Source organism: Alosa pseudoharengus, unplaced genomic scaffold (assembly GCF_046254945.1).
Source record: "Alosa pseudoharengus isolate Yale_2024_CS ecotype anadromous, Long Island Sound unplaced genomic scaffold, YU_APseudo_1.1 YU_APseudo_1.1_scf_19, whole genome shotgun sequence".
NCBI classification, from domain to species: domain Eukaryota; kingdom Metazoa; phylum Chordata; class Actinopteri; order Clupeiformes; family Clupeidae; genus Alosa; species Alosa pseudoharengus.
Genome location: NW_027468657.1, coordinates 26195654 through 26216387, shown reverse-complemented (window position 1 = coordinate 26216387; position 20734 = coordinate 26195654). Strand labels below are relative to the sequence as shown.

General features: G+C 43.1%; 2 protein-coding genes across 3 annotated transcripts; one reads left to right on the top strand and one right to left on the bottom strand.

Moving 5' to 3' along the window:
• Positions 1-3425: 3425 nt before the first annotated feature.
• Positions 3426-8126, bottom strand: kctd12b (potassium channel tetramerisation domain containing 12b). Its single transcript, XM_076292112.1, has one exon. The coding sequence runs from the start codon at positions 7210-7212 to the stop codon at positions 6346-6348; it is 867 nt and encodes a 288-aa protein (XP_076148227.1). The 5' UTR covers positions 7213-8126; the 3' UTR covers positions 3426-6345.
• A 5504-nt stretch (positions 8127-13630) lies between these two features.
• LOC143132536 (ribose-phosphate pyrophosphokinase 1) lies at positions 13631-20458 on the top strand. Of its 2 annotated transcripts, none has more exons than XM_076292111.1 (7): positions 13631-13936; positions 14730-14913; positions 16480-16578; positions 17971-18095; positions 18273-18446; positions 18956-19115; positions 19433-20458. In XM_076292111.1, the coding sequence occupies exons 1-7, from the start codon at positions 13815-13817 to the stop codon at positions 19523-19525; spliced, it is 957 nt and encodes a 318-aa protein (XP_076148226.1). In that variant the 5' UTR covers positions 13631-13814; the 3' UTR covers positions 19526-20458. The 2 variants fall into 2 exon arrangements, with proteins under 2 accessions (XP_076148226.1, XP_076148225.1); XM_076292110.1 differs by having other exon boundaries at positions 14730-14919.
• Positions 20459-20734: the final 276 nt, after the last annotated feature.

The following is a 20734-nucleotide window of genomic DNA, read 5'->3' as shown; positions in this document are numbered from 1 at the left end:
GTTGTCCTGTCATAGGGTTGGTGTCACATGAGTGGGTGATGTAGATATGAAAACTGCCGGCTAAGGTGTGTGTGTGGAGGTTGAGTGTGTGTGCTGTGTCCACTGCCTGCCACGCCTCCTTCTCAAACTCTCCACTGTCTCACCGTAACCTCTCGCCTCTCCTCTCTCCCTCTCTATCCTCTCCCTCCATGATCTCTCCTTCTTTGTTTCTTTCTCTCTCACTCTCTGTCTCCCTTTCTCACCTTGTCTAGCCCTCTCTCTTTCTCCATATCTCTCTCTCTCTCTCTCTCTCCAGTTGTCTCCCCCGTCCCCTCCCTCCTTTCTCTCTCCTCTCTCCATCCGTGGTGGTGATTAGGGATGCGTGGTTTAGCTCACTGAGGTCCCTGGCTAAATGTTGACTGACCTGTAACATGAGAGAGGACATGGAACACACATACAGTATATACACACACACAAACACACACACAAACACACACACCCAAACACACACGCGCACGCGCACACGCACACGTCCACGCCCACACACGCACAGGCACATGCACTGTTACAGGCAACGCTCACACTACAGTGATGCACACATACATAGCAGTATATGGCCAAATGTGTGATTATATTAGCCTGCAAGTCTGTGTGTGTGTGTGTATGTGTATGTGTGTGTGTGTGTGTGTGTGTGTGTGTGTGTGTGTGTGTGTGTGTGTGTGTGTGTGTGTGTGTGTGTGTGCTTCTGCCTCTAGGCACCTATCCCTACAAATCCCTTTTACAGGATCCTCTTTTTAAAGTCTTGCATTCCCCATTCCCCATGCCCAGTGTGTATGTGTGTGTGTGTGTGTGTATGTGTGTGTGTGTGTGTGTGTGTGTGTGTGTGTGTGTGTGTGGCCAGCAGTGGAGCTGCAGACAGAGCTGTGGCTTCAGTGCTTAGTTCCTAACTGAACAGCTTTTTAGTGGAATCCTGCTTTCAGGCTCAGGCGCCTGTTGAGCCCAGCATGTTTGTTTTCCCAGAATGACCGGACTCACGCACGCCAAAATTAGCAAAACTGCTAAACAGTGTCATCGGTAAGCCTGGGGTTGTATTTTTCACAACAAAATCACCATGAGAAACATGGTCTGTGGATGTTATTGTATTCATCACCTAGATGGGTTGTAAGACAAATGGGTCAAAATAGCAACATTTTACCAATTTATTTGCCTATAGACCCTTTCAACAAGAAAAACAACAACAATGCTTGAACGTTCAATTTTGTTCCCAGTCAACTTCCGCTTCATTAAGATAACATATGGAATGTTAAAACAGAAGCCTTGTGGGAACAACTATGATGCTGATAATGGAACTCTCTTGAAAAGGTCAATAAGAACCTCTCATTTCCATTTAGAACTATGCTAGCTCAGCGCTTGGCAGTCTAACAAATGCAATATTTTAGAGATTTCCCAGTTTTCTTTTTAAAGCATGGTTTCATTTGCATATTCATCCACTATGTTAAATATTTCCCCCGTTCCCAATCTGCTTTGAGGTGCTTTTTTATTTCTTGTAACACTCTCAAAGATCCACATACTCCCTTTGGAATGATTTGCCTCTCATGTGCCCTCCATACATGTGTATTTCTCTAAATATAACTTGCCAAACCCTTGGGTAGCTTCCACAGAGGCAACTCAGAGGTGCTCCAGTAACCCCTTCGGCATATGAAAGCAGAGGTGGGTAGCCCGATTAGTGAAATTTACTGTCTTAAGCGCACAGGTAGAATCACCAATACAGGGTAGGACTCTTACTTTCTGAAGTCAGGGTTACCTGCTGTACCTATGAAAGGTCCTGTGCGTGCGTGCGAGCGTGTGTGTATATGTTTGTTTTTGACAAGAAGGCCTGCAGACATGTACTATGAGCCAAAGTCAGCCAAGGGCGTGTAATTACACTATTATGAATAGTTGATCAACAAGGACATACATCCAACACTAATTATTTTTGCATCAAAACAGATTAAGTGACTAAAGTAAAAAGTAAAGCAAAGTAAAGTAAAAAAACAAAAATTAAGGATGATCTGATGTCCTTTATTCTGTTTTAAGACAAGAAGCATTGTTTTGAGGCAAAGCTGCAGTGAGTCTGCTGACTTGTGAGTTTCAGTACATTAAGCTGTGGGGGATGATGAATAGGCCTGGCCTCACTTCCTGTCACTAGGCGTACACCTGCTGGGGCAGTGTTCACTGGGGAAAGACATAAACTAAACAAGATGAAGATTGACTGCAAAATATTATTGATCCGTTGCCAAACTGCTTTTGAAGTGCTTTTGAAGTAGTCTTGATTGAATCATGGAGTTGATCATTTGTGACGATTGGGAGAATTAACAGCTTCAGCAAGGTTTGCTTGTTGTGCATTGTAAAGGCAATTGGTTTCATTCTGAGATTAACTTCCGTCAAAATCACAAGTGAATTATACTTCACAACATTATTTACGATCGATTTTGTTGAAAAGTTTGATGTTTTGGTTGCCTGTTCCTTCAGTAATTCTCCCATCTTTATACATTTCGAAACAACTTTCTATTTTCTTTTTGGCACCTTCTTTGCTATAATTATCCAAATCCCTTTCTTGTCCCTAACAAGATGATCAATGGAGGTGTATGTCCAGCTTACTGACAGATGCTTTGAGAGCTTTTGGATAACTCTGTTTTGCTCCAGTCCCTGGAAATGAACCTTGTCACCCATCTTTCACGGCTACACATTTCAATGGCTACCCGGTGGACCTGAATGCTTTAATCAATATAGAAGACAGGGATGGTTGGTTTCCGTTGTTCAAAAGAGGAAGAGAACTTAATTTGATTTGTTATGTTGATTTTATTCCCCCACACGCAGGCGATTTATCAATGGTAGCATTTCTCCTCTGTGTCTCTGTACGAATAGGAGGGTGCAACTCACGTCTAATTACTGAAATTAGTACCAGCCATACAAGTGCTTGGTAATCAGCTTTGACAGAGCCTCTTATATGTTTGTCCTTGTTTCTATTCTGGACCTTCCTTCGGTCAGCCTTTGAAGTGAGTGAGCCGAAAGCGTGGCGCAGTAAACAAACGAGAAAAGGAGAGAGTGGGATGGAAGGAGGGAGAGAGAGAGATGAAATTAAAAAGAGAGAGCAGGAGAGGGGAAAGACATCGAAACAATGAGGGAGGAAGGGGAGAGAGAGTGAGAGAGACAGAGAGAGTCATGTATCTCATGCTAAAGAAACTGTGTGCAGGAGAGAAAAAAATAAACATGATAATCTGGTTTAATACTCCAAACGTTTCATCTTGCACTCTCTTTTCTCTGGCTATCACACAGTGTACATCTCTTCTTCCCTTTTTCTCTCTCACTCTCTCTGTTATGCATCTCTTCAGTCTATCTTTCTTTCTATATCTATAGTACACTGTTCATAATTACATAGCTCCAACAGATGAAGGTATGAGGGATTAGGATGTAACAGATTTTTAATAGTTGCCATTCACACTGGCCAGAAAGATTTACATCAACATATTTCTGAATAACACATACTGCAAGGATTATCTCCTCCACTCCAAGATCCCCGACAAAGAAGCAAAACTGAAAATCACCCATGTAAACGTTCATAAGCTGGAGAAAAGAAAAACACAGCACTGTTGAAAATGTTCAGCCACGTAGTGAAGTTATCCATGGTATTTCCTAATCATCACCGCATCTTAAATCTTTCTCAATAATTACATTATTCTCTATTTATCAACAAAGCACTTTTTGATGAATAGATGTAAAAAAATAATACACTAAAATGAGAAAGAATACAAATCTAGAGGAAAAATATAAAAAAAAAAAACTGTAGCATGTACCATTTGACAAAAAATATGACAAAAAAAATGCTTTTTTAATTGATTAAAAGTTTTTTTTTATTCATGTTAGGGGTTTTGACACTAAGATTTAGTCTGCACACAAACACCACTGTGAACAGATGCTAGGCTGATGCTATCCTCAGGCTTCAGCAATTACAATAAATGGCACTTTCAATAACGAGCAAGCTCGACGTTACGTTATGTGTCTCATAATGTGATAACACCACTGATTCGTCTTTGTGAGGAGGACCATCGCCTTAGGCAAAGGGTAAAACATGTTATGTTATTGTTATTGGATTTCATAATAATAAACGATAACAATGAATGACCACACATTCCTGGTATTGTGTGTATGTGTGTGTGTGTGTGTGCCAGTTCTACTGTGCTATTGATGTGTTGTGGTAATTTTACTGAGGTAAAGGATGCTGTTGTTGTCCTGAGAGGGATCACCTGAAACAGTATTCTCTACCCTCACCACTAAACCTGCTTTTAAAGTTTATTTTAAAAACAAAAACCTAATATACCAGCCACACTGCTGCTACAATGTCAATGAAAAAGAGAAAAAAAACTTAAAACTTTGGAAACTTCTCTTCATAGACTGTACGAAAGAACTATTATCACAATACACAGAAGTAAAATATCTTCAAAGCTGAACATAATATGCGATTTTACTCTCACGAAAAGTTTCAAAAATGGCTGGCGATTGGGCAACAAAAGAGGCCAACCATCATCCAAATGATGCCTCACAGCAAAAAAGAAAAAAAAAATACACATAATAATAATAATAATAATAATAATAAAAAGCTAGTAAAAATCCTTCCCCTTTGATCAGCCAAACTGTTACATTCATGATGAGAGGAGCAAAAAAATGAATCTATGAATCTATTTGTGGTTGTGTGTGTGTGTGTTTGTGTGTTTGTACAGTATGTCTGTGTGCGTGTGCATGTGTGTGTGTATGTGTGTGATGAACATTTCACTTCTCTGCTCTGTGTGTGGGCGATTAGAGTGCTGAACGCCTCATTGCACAATCAATACCAGCAGTTCATCAGCAACAGCGGGCAACCAAAGGGGCTTTTTCTTTGGCTGCTTCCAACAAGACAACTTGATCTCTGTTCTCTCTTTTGTCTCACACATTATGCAGTGTGTGTTTGTCCATCCATTCAGCATACTCAAAAACACACTCTCTCACTCATAGACATTCACCTACATGCAAATATGTATAGTGAACACGCTCAAATGCACATAAACACACAAATGCGCTCACACACACACACACACACACACAATTCAAACAATATTTTACTTTACACCTATTTTAGCAACCACCAATGCACATACATGTCTCTATAAGAGAGAGAGAGAGTGTGTGTAGAGATTGCTCTTTAGATAAAATGTGTGATTTTCTGCGTATGGCTCGCCTCTATTTCCTTGCTTTTAAGCACGCCCAGTATGATCTGCATTCCCCGTATCATAGCAACCACTGTCCTTTATTTACATGAAGCAACTAGCCACATTTTGAGATCTGACAGATTGGTCCACCTACTTCAAAGAGTCGGGGGTGGTTTTGTAAAGGTCTCCTTCCCCTAATGGTCTAAGCATTTACACAGCTTGACAGCTTTGGTCCCAGAGACGTTGTAAAAAATATTGTTGTTGAAAACTAAATCGAGCGACAGGCAGAGAGCGAGAGAGGAAGAGAGAGAAAGAGAGGGAGAAGCACCTCTTGTGCATGTCGGAAAGCATGGCCGACTTTCTGGGAAGAGAAGGAAGGGGAAAAAAAACACTGGCGAGGTCTCCCAAATATTTGGTAGTCAGATGAGAAGCGTTGGGTTTTGTGGATAGTCACAGCTGCTGGGGTCAACACTCACTCCTCTAAGCCCTTTTCGTGTGGCTCTACTGCCAGTATTTATTTATTTATTTTTCTCCGTTTTGTTTGTTTGTTTCTTACACATATACAGAGAAACTCTGGTCCGAACCAGACGTCACCAAAGAGATAAGAGCGAGAGAGATAGAGAAAAATAAAAACAAGCTCACTGTCACAATTTTTTGTGCTTCAACCAAAAAAAAAAGAGGCCAGGAAACATAACCATGTAGCAAGTAAACAGGCGAAGGTTGCAGGATGCAGTTTCTCTGTCTGAGCAATAGGGATGGGATGCAGAGGTGGGCAGACACCTTGCAGCGGGAAAGTTGGAGGTGGCCAGACATCTCCCGGCCGCAGGTTAAGTAGCGTCAGGTGGGCAGAGCCGTAGGACACTCGGTGGGATCTCAAGCTACGGGGGAGAGATGAGGAGGGTGGCGGGGGCTCTCGCAGGACACGGAGATGGGGGAGGCCAAAATGTCTAGACACCCCCCAATCTAAAACTAGAGGGGCAAGCCGTCAAGGATGTGGGCTCTGGATGGGGACGAGAAAGAGAGAGTCACAGGATGGGGGCAGGGATGAGGAGAGAGGGGGTGCGGGTGGGGGGTGTTTTCCAGAGGTGGAATGCGGGCAGGGGGCACAGGGGGATTGGGTAGGGGGTTGAAGCGTCTTGTCTCACTCACGGTAGAACACGTATTCGGTGTAGCTGGTCCAGATCTTGTCGTCAGTCTGCTCGTGGGCGAACGCGCAGGTCCCCGTGGAGTTGCAGGCCACCATGTGGAAACCGGCGTCGGCCAGCTTGTCAAAGGCCTGCTCCAGAAAGGTGAACTTCAGGTAATAGCGTGACGTGTAGCGCTCGGGCGGTCTGTCAGGGTCGCGGCTCTCGTTGAGCGTCTCGCCGAACACCTCCTTGGCTAGCGACGTCTTGCCGCACACCATGATGCGCGCCACGCGCCGGAACTTGGCGTCCGTCTGGCTGTCGCGGCCCAGCGTGTACGAGCCGCGGTAGCCGATGGTGATGAAGCCGGAGCGCTTGCCGTCGCCCGAGCTGGACGCCAGGGTGGCGCACGCGGCGGCCGCTGCAGCCGCACCCAACGAGGCCAGGTTACGTGCCGCCACGTCGGCGCTCGGGGAAGACTCCTCGGGGTCGCTCTGGCACCCGTCGTCGCCGAGCGAGTTCTGCTTGCTGATCTTGGGCGCCAGCATCTTGACGAGCTCGGGCAGGTTGAAGAACTCGGCCTCGCGCTGCAGACGCCCACGCTCGGGGAAGTGGTCGGGCAGCACCAGCTGCTGGTCCCGCATGTAGTCCAGGATGTAGCGGAACAGGAAGCCGTCACGGTCCACGAAGAAGCGGCCCTTGGTGTCACGTGCCAGGCCCTTGGTGCTTTTCTGGCTGAACATCTGGCACAGGAGCGAGTCGGGCACGCTGATGAGTGTAGCGTAGCGTGTGATGTACACCTGGCCGCCCACATTCAGCTCCACAATCTCCGGGAAAGGCACCTCCTCCCCGGGCAAGCCGCTGGAGTTGTCCGGCAGAGCCATAGCTGAGGCGGTGGTGTGTGCGTCAAAGTGTATCCTCCCCGCAAAGCTTCCCTCACACTCCTGGACAAGAGAGCAAGGGCCACCCCTACTGCCCCTGTCTCAAAGCTCGCGCACTGCTCCCTGACTAATGTACAATTTTACGTGCACAGCTGTGGGCGACATACAATCTAGCAGCCAGCGTTTTTTAACAGTTTTCCGAAGGGAATTGTGGCTTTAAGCTATTTTCCTCATAAAAAAGGTGGGTGTAATCGCTTGAGAGAGAGAGAGCCCTAGGGTACAATCCGATAAAAGGTGCTTTAATGCAGCAGGCGCTCCCGGTCCAGGATGGGATTTTCGAGCGCTACGGTTCGCTGTGGCACGAATGTGCAAAGCACAAACTCGACTCTAGTTAGGATCGGTCAGCGAATTGTGGCTTCTTCATGCAGGGCAAATACTAAACAAACCGTCGCAACTGCTTCAGCGCTGACTCGACTATGTTGATAGCCTAAAATACACTAAGATGAGGAGAGTTTCTAAACCGTGACTGTTTTATCCTACTGCATAGCAAGCTTTAACCTACTACACTACTCACCACAGTGCACTCTCCAATTTTGCTTACTGCATTATTACATCGTCAAAGCAAAAGAGTAGACTGTCATTTAAACTATCACATTGAACGAGGTAAAGAAGCGTCGGTCAGATGGTAACTTGCCAGAGCTCTCCTCCGTATCACGGTGTGAGGTATAAGAACTTGTAGAGCCCGTAGGAGAAGCAAATTGTGAACATGTAGTGTCCACCAACAACACAATACATAACGATCTCCCAACCGTCCATTGTTGGGATATTCTCTCGCCCCGTGAGACAGCCAAACCTCTACACCCTCCGCGATAGCGCGTCTCGTTTCTCGCACTCCGAGCAATGGAGCCCGTAATAGTCCTCTTGCAAACTCCACCTACGTGACAGTGACGTCGCTTCATATCAATCCTTCTATGTGGCTGATGTTTACTTCCAATCCCAATCCGCCAACAACGCTGGCCTGGCCTAAATATTCTAAACAGGGACACACACAACACCCAAAAACATATTTATAAAAAATCATCACTATCAAACTAGAATCAGGCTCAAATTGTGTTGATGACTTTTACGCAAAAATATTACGGAAATAATGCAAATAATGAATTATTAATGCAAATGCCTCAATATAGGCTACCAATTTAGTATGTCGGTGTTGGCTTGATAAAATGAAATTGTTCAGAAATTTTAATTGGCCACGTAGGTTTGTTCTACAATAGTGACACCTTGCGATAGTTGGAAAGCAGTGAACAGTCAAGGTGACATTACGGTAGCTGCATATCGAAAATGCTAAATATTACATTTAGGCCTAATGATCAAATTTCAGGAGATTATAATAGTCAGTGAGTGAATGAACAACTGTATTCTTTTTATATACATTCTGAGTTTACCAAAACTGACTAGTTGTTGCAGAGACATGTACACACTGTGCCCAGACCCCAGTTTAATTCACTGACATTTGCTTGGAAGTCCAATTATAACCCGCCCCCCCAAGCCCCCTAATATATTATGCATAGTTCCTGCTGTATATAGCTTTACATTTAGAGTACATGTATTCATGACCTTAGGTAGCGATTATTACATCAAGCAATAGGATGAGAGTGCAGAGGTTCTAAGTGTAGTAGTGTAGAAGGAGGAGGTAGAGGTGGGAAGAAGGGGTGGGTGGTGGGGGGGTAGAGGTGGGAAGAAGGGGTGGGTGGTGGGGGGTTATGGTGAAGTGTGCAGACAGCAGACCTGCAGTGTGGACATTTCACGAAAACCTCTTCCCTAATAAATAACCAGTACAACAAACTATATTTGTTTTTTCTTTAATCCTGTTTACAAACAGCCAAAAACCAACCATATCAAAACCATCTTTGGTGGAAGTAACAAGGCTGTCTGTCCTAACATTCACCAATAAGGGATCAAAAAGGGTAAGCGAGAATATAATTAACATTTCACAGGAAGCACTCACACCACAGCCTCTACAGGGGTCACCATAGGTCATGTCGGAGCCAGCTGATTGGCTGCCAGAGGTCGCTGTCCTATCCGTGAAAGTACTTGCCTCACTCGAGGACAGTCTCCAGGGCAGAGTGAGTCACACCCCAAGTGAAAATTATGATCTAGCAGAGTCATCTCTCCTGTCAGTGCAGTCTGTGATTTAAATGGCCCCTTCATAATCCCCAGCCCTCAACCCTCATGTTTTTCTGTCTGTCCTCAGTTGCATCACTCTCGTCACCGACACTTGGATTGCTCATTTCTCATTATGTCAGTCAGTATATGCCGCAAAGTAACAAACAGTTCAATGAATATGTACAATGAATTGTGTAAACAAAGGCTATCTCTCTCTCACTCTCTTTCTCTCTCTCTCTCACTCTTTCTCTCTCTCTCACACACACACACAGACTCTCTCTCTCTCTCTCTCTCTCCCTCATCACACTCTCATCACTGACAGGCTGGCTGATGTCCCACAGGTGCAGCTGGTTGGCAGCCCAGGCTGAGTCCCTGTTCAGAGGATAAAAACAAAAGACAAGGTTTCAGATGAATAAAAAAATAGACTATTCACCTGGCCATGTTCCAGAGTGTTTTTGTCCTCTTTGAGGGTAACTGTCATTGTGGCATACACAATAATCACAACAGTGAAGCATGGAAATATCTGCTTTGCATACAAACTGAATGAAGGGCAAAAGCTAAACAGTTGATCTCCATAATTCAACAGACTTCTCTATAAAGCTGACAGGAATGCCATAGGCTACCCTCTGCAGCTGCGAAGCCCAGAGAGGAGATGGATGGTGTAGCTAAACTATGACAATATTTTGAGAATATTCCCCAAAGATTCTTGTGTTTTCTTAACAAGAGGGCCGAGGGTCACTGTCCCCAGCCCTGAACATGAATTTATTCTGCTTTCCTCTTTGTGTTCAACGTGAAAAGCGGTGCAGTTTGGGTTATACACACACACACACACACACACACACACACACACATCCTTCCCTCTATCGTCGGCTGGTCACATTTCTGCACAGGCCTCGTAACCTGTCATATCTCATTTTGCACAATGATCCAAAGCCGGATCCTTGCTGAGACTAAGTATAGCCCTCACATGAAAAAATAATTCTGTGTTATACATTTCCCCTCTCAGGGTGCACCGAAAGTCTCTCACATGTGCATTGTGCACCTCCAATACTGTGAAACTGGAGAAGTCGACGACTTGCTGGTATATTATCTTTCTTTTTTAAAGCTGTGACTCAGTGATACCATGTCTTATTAAAAATGGAAGAGTGGGTTGTGTGAAGGAGGAGAGGGACAAGGAGGCAGCCAGAACTAACTGAGCTGTAGTGCTGAACCAGGCACTTTTCCCATGGGAAAGCACTTCCTTCAGACTGTCAGTGTAGAGAGGAAAAGGGAATGAACTTCCCCAAACCCTGAACTCAAATAAGAGAAAAAGACCAAAATAAATGAACACAAACAGGACATTTGCTTACAATGCTTCAATGTGCTGTGTGCCCTTTGTGTGTGTTGGAAAAGCTTCATAAATAATAATACGTTTTACTCTAGACATACACATTCAACAGTTAGAGCCCAAGCTATTTATCGGACAGACATCATCAATCTGTGGATAGCTCTAATCTTACAGAAGGCTTAAACATAGAAACGGTTTGTCACATTCTGATGTTGCATCAGAATATTAACCTCAGTTGGCCAATGACACACTGTTCCATGACTTGTAGTAGGAGGTGATGGTCTCCCATGACAACGCACAACCAGGCACCAGAGAACAAACTGACAGTGTCAAATGTTGTTTCTGCCATCTACTGGTGTCTTCCTGTATCAGTGGCAGAAGAACACTTTTATGGCCAAGGATATTTCAGTAGGTTCACAGACTATGACAGAAAATGTAATTTATGCAACCTAGAGTTCTTCAAGGCCTAGCGTGGTCATAGTTCATAATTGCTCTCAAGTTTTTTGTTCAATTTGACATATGAGGCTTTAATAACCGAAAGTCCTCTAAAATCCACACATCCTGGCAAAATTCCTTGCTCCAGACCACCAAAAACACAACAGCTGTTTTTCAAATCTTCAATTTAGTTCTACTGAAGATGTGGAAAAGGCAACATAGCACACTTTTTCACATACCTTTAAAGAACTTGGGATATTCAGAGAATGTTCAGAGAAATGCAAGCGCCATTCTGCCAGGAAGACTCAATTCTATGTCACTTATTCATTCATTAGGCCTACTGCTGATCAATCACCAGTCTACATTGGCCTTAATAATGAATCGGCTCATGCACCTGCCCTGTTGCCTTCAGGTGCCGATTTCCGATGTAGCCACCTTTCCTCCCTAACCACCACCAGTTTGGCCCTTGTCCAGCCATCCGGTGGGTAGGCTCCACCCCTGCCATCTCGTTCCGGCAGGATCTGCCAGGTGTCTCGCTTAGTGACCTGGACCTAGGACGGGGGCTATGCCAAATACTCTTTTATTGTTGCTTATTGTATTTATTAATTTGGTATTCATCCATTTGCTTATGTCTTTCTCTATGTCTTAAATCCTTCGATGGATTAATCCTAGGACGGGGGCTATGCCAAATACTCTCTCATTGTTGCTTATTGTATTCATTAATTTGGTATTCATCCATTTGCTTATGTCTTTCTCTATGTCTTAAATCCTTCGATGGATTAAAATATTCATTAACTTCAATCATGTCTTCCTGGGAGTACTGAATGCAACCTTGAGATTGTCCCAGAATGTGAGCAGGTTACTCTGGTCGACATGTTTATGTTCACATTGCCTTTGCTTCAGGGTGTGGCCAAATGTATAGGCTAAATCGAGTTCAGCAGTGAAGCACTGGTAAAACTATGGTCGTGGAATAGACTTCCCATGATGCCTGCCCTTCTTCATCTTCATGTCCCCAACCATACATCTTCCAACCTACACCGTCAAGTCTTTACAGTGCGATTTAAACTTTAACTTAATATTTTTCAGGGGCGGTTTCCAGGACGAGGATTAAGCATTCCAACAGGAAAGTGGAGGGGGGTGGGGGGGTGGTCCTCTGATTTGTGTAGCCAGCCAGATAAAAGATAAATAACCCATTAAACCTCAGATTTGTATTATAGGCCTCTCATTTCTTTTTATGAAACCACATTGAAATAGGTGAAACAGTAGGCTAATAAATAATAGGCAAGTCGTTTTGTTAATCAACTGGACCCATCTTAACCAACCTGCATGTGTTACAGAGCATATGAATATCAATCAGATATCACTGGCACTGATTTCTTCTTCTCAGGTTTTATTGGCTATGATAGCTGTAAAATAATAATAATAATAATAATAATAATAATAATAATAATAATAAAAACTACCCTAAACGGACAGGAGTCAGAGATTACTAAATCAGAGACTTTATAGAGGAACATATATATATATATATATATATATATATATATATATATATATATATATATATATATATATATATGTTCCTCTATAAATTATAGCCTTACAATTATAGCCTGAGCCAAAGATTTAGTCAAAGTTCTTTCCTCTATCATATATATATATATATATGATAGAGGAAAGAACTTTGACTAAATCTTTGGCTCAGGCTATAATTCATAGGGAGGGAAAGTGAAAACCAGCGCCCCAAGTGGTTACGTTCCTATCGAAGAGCAGCTCCAATGTTAAGTCCCATAGACCTATTTTAAAAAAAATACTGTGAAGCCAAATCAGCGATCTTATCCACCAAAAATATTTTTCAGTGTCTATACAGTAATAATCTTCTAACTGTGAAAATGTCAGAGCTTATTTTTCCTTATTTTAAAAAATCGAAATTGCTCCTTTTGTTTCATAAACGAACTACAAAAAAGCCACGTGACTTTACCCTTCCACGTAGCCTGGTTAGCATTGCCACTTAACACTTACTGCCATGTGAGTAGAAGCACAACACCAGTTATCCAGACATAAAGGTTATCACCACGCGGTTTACATCACCTTCCGTTATTACAAAAATATGTAAGCCAGTTAAGCAAATTGCCGTATTGATCAGTTAGAGATTAAGCGCCCAAACATGTGACATCACATGCAACTGTAGTTTGTTATCACCATGTTACGACAAAAACTCAAAACAATTCAACTGATCCTAAAAATAAGGTATGACCACTTGAAGCAATAGAGGTTACCCCAGTGCCTAACATATGGAAGGCATTAAATTAAGATCCCAATGTGCACCGAGATATATTTTTTCTAAAAAAAAATCCCATCCCCTCCGCTAAACTCTAGGAACGCAACCACTAGGGGCTAGATGGCGATGAGATTACTTTCCCTCCCTATTCCGGACACGAAAGAGTGCTTATTTGACGTCACCATACTACAGGGGTTGGGCTAACAGGAAATCTCGCGCGCAACTGTAGAGGAGCGCGTGAGGACAACGATGGCGGAGAGGTAGGAAAGGTAGTAACCTTTTAAGGGTTTGATCATTTGAGAAGTAACATCGCAATCTACAAATTCGTAACTGTAGGATTAGAACAGTGTTGGATTTGATTGATTTGACATTCCCGGCAAAAGCAACATCAAGAAGATGCCGAACATCAAGATTTTTAGCGGTAGCTCGCACCAGGACCTTTCCCAAAAAATTGCCGACCGACTTGGTTTAGAGTTGGGGAAGGTCGTCACCAAGAAATTCAGCAATCAAGAAACATGGTGAGTGTGTAATGCATGACATTATTTATTTTACTGGACCATCAGGAGTTATCATTTTACAGCATCGCTTGCTGTAGAGGCCACAAGTGTTGCCATTGGGTACCAAGAGGCCATGTGGGTAATGGAGTTTACCGAAGAGAAACCAACACTGCGAGTGGAATGGTTGAAGCATGTGCCACCACAAGTCCCATAATGCAATTTGATTATACGTCACTGGTTGGTTAAGCTCACGAGTTTCATGTGTTTCTCTGATGCGTGGTCCAGAAATGTTTCATCATTTTCAAACATCGTCTTTTTCCCCACTGCCTGTCAAAGTTTAATGTTAATGTTAAATTATATTGCTTTTAAAACGGAAATCCCACATAGTTCAATTAAATGATAATGGTGTTGTGTAACAAACAGCTATTAGAAGTTTCCAGAGCTGGAAAACTAGACAATGACTACATTTCAGGGTTTTAGAAACAGAACTTGCGTAAAGCATAATAACCACACCCTTACATGCTTGGTTGTATGTAAATCTACAGTCTCATATCAGGTCTTACTGAACACACACATGTAGTGCCTACCAAATGTAATTTGGTTACATGCAAAACATGCATTTGTGATAGTAAGAATTGCCCTAACCACAGTCAGATGCATACATTTAGATGTTAGTGACATTAACTACTAATTATGCTTTATTTTTCCTTCAGAGTTATAATATAACTACACATTCTTCAGACCTTTTACTTCTTTCATACACATATATGTGTTTGTGTCAGTGTTTTATAAATGGTTCTCTTTGTGTGGCCAGTGTGGAGATTGGTGAGAGTGTGCGCGGGGAGGACGTTTACATCGTGCAGAGCGGCTGTGGCGAGATCAACGACAACCTGATGGAGCTGCTGATCATGATCAACGCTTGCAAGATCGCCTCCGCCTCCAGAGTCAGCGCCGTCATCCCCTGCTTCCCCTACGCCCGCCAGGACAAGAAGGACAAGGTGGGGGTGAGGGACGTTCACCTGAAATTATGCCCCATCCACCACACTGACGTGCACTCCTGTCCTGTACACTCAACTGGGTTAAAGTGAAATAAAGGGCACTAAACGGAAAAGGGATAGGGGAAAAAGCTCTCTGCACTAAGGCACTCCTAGAGTTAAAATGTCTCTATTTCACTGACACATCCTAACTGGGCAGTTAAAAAATGCCCATGTCTAGTGGCTTGTACCTGGCTTTTATTTTTCCTGCCCCTCCTTTATTGTACTTTCCCTCCCGTGTACACCAGAGAGCTCCTGCAATCACATCAAGACACTATAGGATAGAGCTCATCTACAGCCTATGTTTTAAATAGAGGAGAGTCAAACAGTTTAAATTACACAGAAGTAGAAGTCTAAAAAATGGTTTGTTGGATCACATTGGGTTGATTACAGGCATGTGTTTTCTGTAAGTACCTTACTTGTCATTATCTGTAGGTATGGATTATTTTATGTGTGCTATATGTTTTCATGTTGGTTGACCATGAGTCTAGAGGTCACAGAATGTTTTTGCAAGCGCTGCCTTCACTCCCAGGTTACATCATGGCATGCAATGTCTTGTATTGGGACAGTAAGATTGCTCATGAGTTCTCTATGATGGAGAAAGGCCTGCAGAACGTGTGTGTGTGTGTGTGTGTGAAAGTGAAGGAGACAGAGATAATGGTAATGATGTTACATTCTTGTGGACATTCATGACATATTTCTGGATAATAGTTTCTTGTTTGTTAGACACTTTATTCTGAAAACAAACCAGCACAGAGTGAACCTGTCCTTATCTCTTCTCGTGACTTGCTGGAAAACAGTTCAGCCCTTTCACTGTAGCGCAGCTGAGTCCATTTCAGATATGCACAGGAGTGGCCGATCAACAACCAAACCTATTTACATTACACAACAGGATGCAGGATACATGGACTATGCCTAGATTGGCTGACGGCAGTCACAAAGATGCCACATGTTGTACCCCGGATCCATAATAGTCCTCTTTCTGAGTACCACATGTGCTGCCAGCAGCCTTAATGCCCAACCAAAAGTACAAAATCACCAATACTGGAAGTTTAAATGCACACAAGTGCCTTGCAGTTTGTGGCCGTCTATATGGAGAAGCTTGGAGGAGGAACTCTTTTTGGCGAAATATTCACAAGGTGTTGTGGTACAAGGTCTCAGCTCATTAATGGACAATCGTACCCACAGATTAATGAAGGACTTTGTTTCCCTCTCTGACGAGGGGCTGCAGGATAACAATATGTTTCATTGTCTAAACATAGACAAAAATGCTACCAATGTTTACATTTAGAGTGCCCCTTTAATGTAGCCATACGTGCTTCCTCCATGTATGAAAAATGTGTGCTCTTACTACACTCAACATCGGTCTAGGTTATTTAAATGAAATTCAGTTATTTTAATTCCAGTTGGGTTCAAATTCAACAGTTTTAGATGGCTGTATATTCTGGGAATGAGATCCTTATTTAGTTGTTGCACTGCTGGAGGTGATGGGCTGGAGTTGCCTCTAACCAGCCGTCTGTCTCTATTTAGAGTCGAGCTCCCATCTCCGCCAAGCTGGTAGCCAACATGCTGTCTGTGGCCGGGGCGGACCATATCATCACCATGGACCTCCATGCCTCTCAGATACAGGTAGGCCGCGCTGCTACACTCCACTTGATGGAAACTCCAATTAGAGGGACATTATGCAGGTGGTTATATGGTTTTAAATTAGGCTATTTTTAAGGTGGCTTTTTTTTAATAGGATCCTCATATACATGTTGTTGTATGTTATTGTCATATAAAGAAGAGATGCACACAAATCACCGTTGGGCACCCTGCATTTGAAACTCAGCAGAAATGTAAACCTTTTTACAGACCTACTTTAGGTAAAAAGGTCAAAAAAAATCACCACAATCTGTTGAGGTGCTGGATTAACAAGTAACTCAAAAAAAGTAAAGAAAAATCCACACACTCAAGTCTTTGTAAACAAGTTACTCTATGTGCAAGCTTTCGGTCAGATGACCTTCTTCAGGCAGCGTAAAAAGTGTTTTTACTCTGCCTGAAGAAGGTCATCTGACCGAAAGCTTGCACATAGAGTAAAAAAACTTGTTTGCAAAGACTTGAGTGTGCGGATTTTTCCTTACTTTTTTTACAGACCTACTTTTACAACCAGAGTATGTTGCCATAGTTCAGTTCAGTTAGCAGGGCAGGTACCAACTATGCTGCTGTTGGTATGGTGTTAAGCTAGTCAAAGCTTGTTAGCTATTGGCTAGTTTTAGACAGAAAATTCTTCTTTAACTGTCAGTATTCTGTAGAAGGCACTCCCATCTCAGCATAGAGGAAGTGATCAGGCTGTCTTTCAGACTGTCTGTCAGGCTAAAGTGAGAGAATCCTTGTGGTTTCCTGTGGCTGTTATTTGTGTAATTTATATCCTGAAAGATTCAACTACCTGCCCAGACATGCTGCCCTTAATACCTCGTCACTCGTGTGGGAAGTAAATGTCAACATGGCAAAGCTTGTTTGAAATTAAATGTTATTGTTTATGCCTGCATTTTTTTTTGTTCAAGGATATAATTTTTTAAGCAGGGTTCTGTCCGTCCTTATACAAGGTTCTATCTGATAAATGAATTTTCTTTAACCTTTGATGTGTAAAATAACAAATGTTATATGATGTCTACTATGTTGTCTTTTTAAACCACAATTTTGACCACACATCTTTAGCAAAGGAGCACTTTCACTTCTGGTTTTGCATCACAATATGGAGAAACATTTAAGGCACACTAATCTTAGCGGTCAGATTTAAACGACATGAGTGCCAAAACACAATACAGAGCAAGTACTGAAATAATATCACAATGTTTGCGCATCTTTATATCCGAGTATGTTGCAATCTGCAATCTATTGTGCAGGGCAGTGTTCTGAAACACAACAATATTAGCTTTTGGGGATGGGGGACAAAAAAAAAAGATTTAGTGTAAATCCTTTAAAGGCTTTTAATCTTGACACTTAGTTCCCAGTGTGCTTCTCCCCTCACGTATCCAGGGCTTCTTCGACATCCCCGTGGACAACCTGTACGCAGAACCTGCCGTGCTTAAGTGGATCAAAGAGAACATTCCGGAATGGAAGAATTGCACCATTGTGTCCCCCGATGCTGGAGGCGCTAAGAGGTTAGCGCTAGCTTTTCTCACCTCCTCTTCCTGTTTCTAACACTGTCGTCCCTCTCTGCTTGCCTTCTGTGTGTGTGTGTGCATGTGTGTTTGTGGGTTGGAGCATGATGAGTTTCCATCGTCACTGTGAAGTGTTTCGTTTTTTCCTGCCTCTAATATGTTTTTCCGCTCCCGCAGGGTCACGTCCATAGCAGACCGTCTGAACGTGGACTTTGCCCTCATCCATAAGGAGAGGAAGAAGGCTAATGAGGTGGACCGCATGGTTCTCGTCGGAGATGTGAAAGACCGCGTGGCCATTTTGGTCGACGACATGGCCGACACTTGTGGCACCGTCTGCCATGCTGCTGACAAGTGAGTGTGTGTGTGTGTGTGTGTGTGTGTGTGTGTGTGTGTGTGTGTGTGTCTAGAGCTCATGTGGATGCATGTAATGGTGTCAGCAAGCTTGACTGTGTGTGTGTGAGGTTGTGTTATTATCAGTGGTCTTCTACACACTAGGTCCTGAAATATTCAGTACACTGCAGTTGCTCCACTCATTCCTCCATGTTTTTATTGTGACCGATTCTGTAATGTTTCGGTGAAATTTGATTCGCTTAAAACGGTGTTGGAATGGGGAGTGGGGCAGTGATGGTGTAGTGGTTTTAAGAAACTTGGGTTTCCAAGAAAATCGTGGTTTGATGCCCGCCTGCCCCTTGTGCCCCTGAGCGAGGCCTGAACTCTGAGTTGCTCCAGGGGGACTGACCCTACAACTGGTCTCTGGATGTTGCTTTGGATAAAAAGAGTGGTAACCCTGCTTATAATCTTTCTCTCTCTCTCTCTCTCTCTCTCTCTCTCTCTCTCTCTCTCTCTCTCTCTCTCGACAGACTGATTTCAGCTGGTGCCACAAAAGTTTACGCCATTTTGACCCACGGTATCTTCTCGGGTCCAGCCATTTCACGCATCAACAACGCCGCCTTTGAAGCCGTCGTCGTGACCAACACCATTCCTCAGGAGGAGAAGATGAAGCACTGTCCAAAAATTCAGGTGTGCCACTCATTACCCACCTAAAACGGTCCTGTATTACGTCACTGTCTGCAGGCTTCAGCAGATTTCAGCAATTGGCTAGTGAAGAAACATTGGACTAAGTTGTACATATATTTTTTTTTTAACCCAGTCACAAACAGAATGTTGATGTTCTCCAGTCTGTGAATAACTAAATCTATGTTAAAAAGATTTGGAACTAGTGGCTCCCACAACCTTTTTTCATTTTAAGGCCTATTCCCTTTCATGGATGTAAAATATAGCTGATGTCCAGCTAACAAGTTATTTTCTGTGTTAATATGTGTGTGTGTCTTCCTCAGGTCATCGACATCTCCATGATCCTGGCAGAGGCCATCAGGAGGACTCACAACGGCGAATCAGTCTCTTACCTCTTCAGCCACGTTCCCTTGTAATCTCTGGTCTCCTCTGCCCCTCACCCACACTAACACACACACACACACACACCCACACTAACACACACACACACACACACACACACACACACACACACACACTAACACACACACAAACACACACACACACACACACACACACCTACACTCTACCCCACTCCCTGGAGGTCCTCTCTCTATCTCTCCGTACCAGAGTTGTCTAAGGCTGATCCGATATCCTCTCAACTCGTCTATCCCAAGCTCACAAGATGGCTGCCCCATCAGGCAGACTGACAGAGCGGAGGACATGCCCATCCCCCATAGTGACTGTATCTGTGAAACAATTTCCAAACAAAGCCTTCTTCGACGAGAATGGTCATATCCAACATGCAGCTGTTACAAACTCAAGTTATTGAGTTAAAAAAAAAAATATTTAGGTCATTTCGTGGTGATGTTACAATTTTATTTATCGGTTCCTGATTTTTAACTGTAGCTTTGATAATCAAATCAGAATGGTCAAAAGTGTTAAAGTCATCAACAAATTCATACTGGCCAATAGGGACCTATAATTAACACCACCCAAATGCCTGATGGAGGAATGTGATGAAAGGCAGTGAGTGAGTGAGTTTTTTTCTTTTCTTTTTTTCTTTCCCTTTTTCCCCACAAGACACAAGCTTGTCTGAGGGCAAGAACTTCCTGGAGAAGAGTTGATGTGCTGTTTTTATTTTTAATCTTTTTTTTGTGCATTTTTTGTAAAGAGATGACATTTGTATGGACACTGGACAGTAGTTTTAGTCACAGTTACTCAAAGAGGTCACATCATGGAAGTGCTTACCTTTCTGGTTCATTTCTGCTTTTTTTGTATGTGGCTGGTTTTTCTTCTTTGCGGGGTTGAACGCTCCATTATGGATTGATAACTTTGTTCTTATTAAAGAGTCCTGATGAAACCATCAATATAGTGGTGAGAGTTGTTCTCTGTCCCTTCCTAAATGTGATCTGAGAATTCTTGTAAGGTATCGGCAATCTCAGGCTAGTCACATTAACTTATTAATCGCAGGTATGGGTGTCCCTTGATGGTGATCAAAGTGTGTTCAAGTTATTGTCTAACAAGTAATCTGTATGGAATTCCACTTTTCAACATACTTGGCACTGATTTTGCACACAAGGGGTACCCAGTTAGTCTAAAACTGATGAAAAGGGTCATGATCCTACATGCAACAACGTTACACA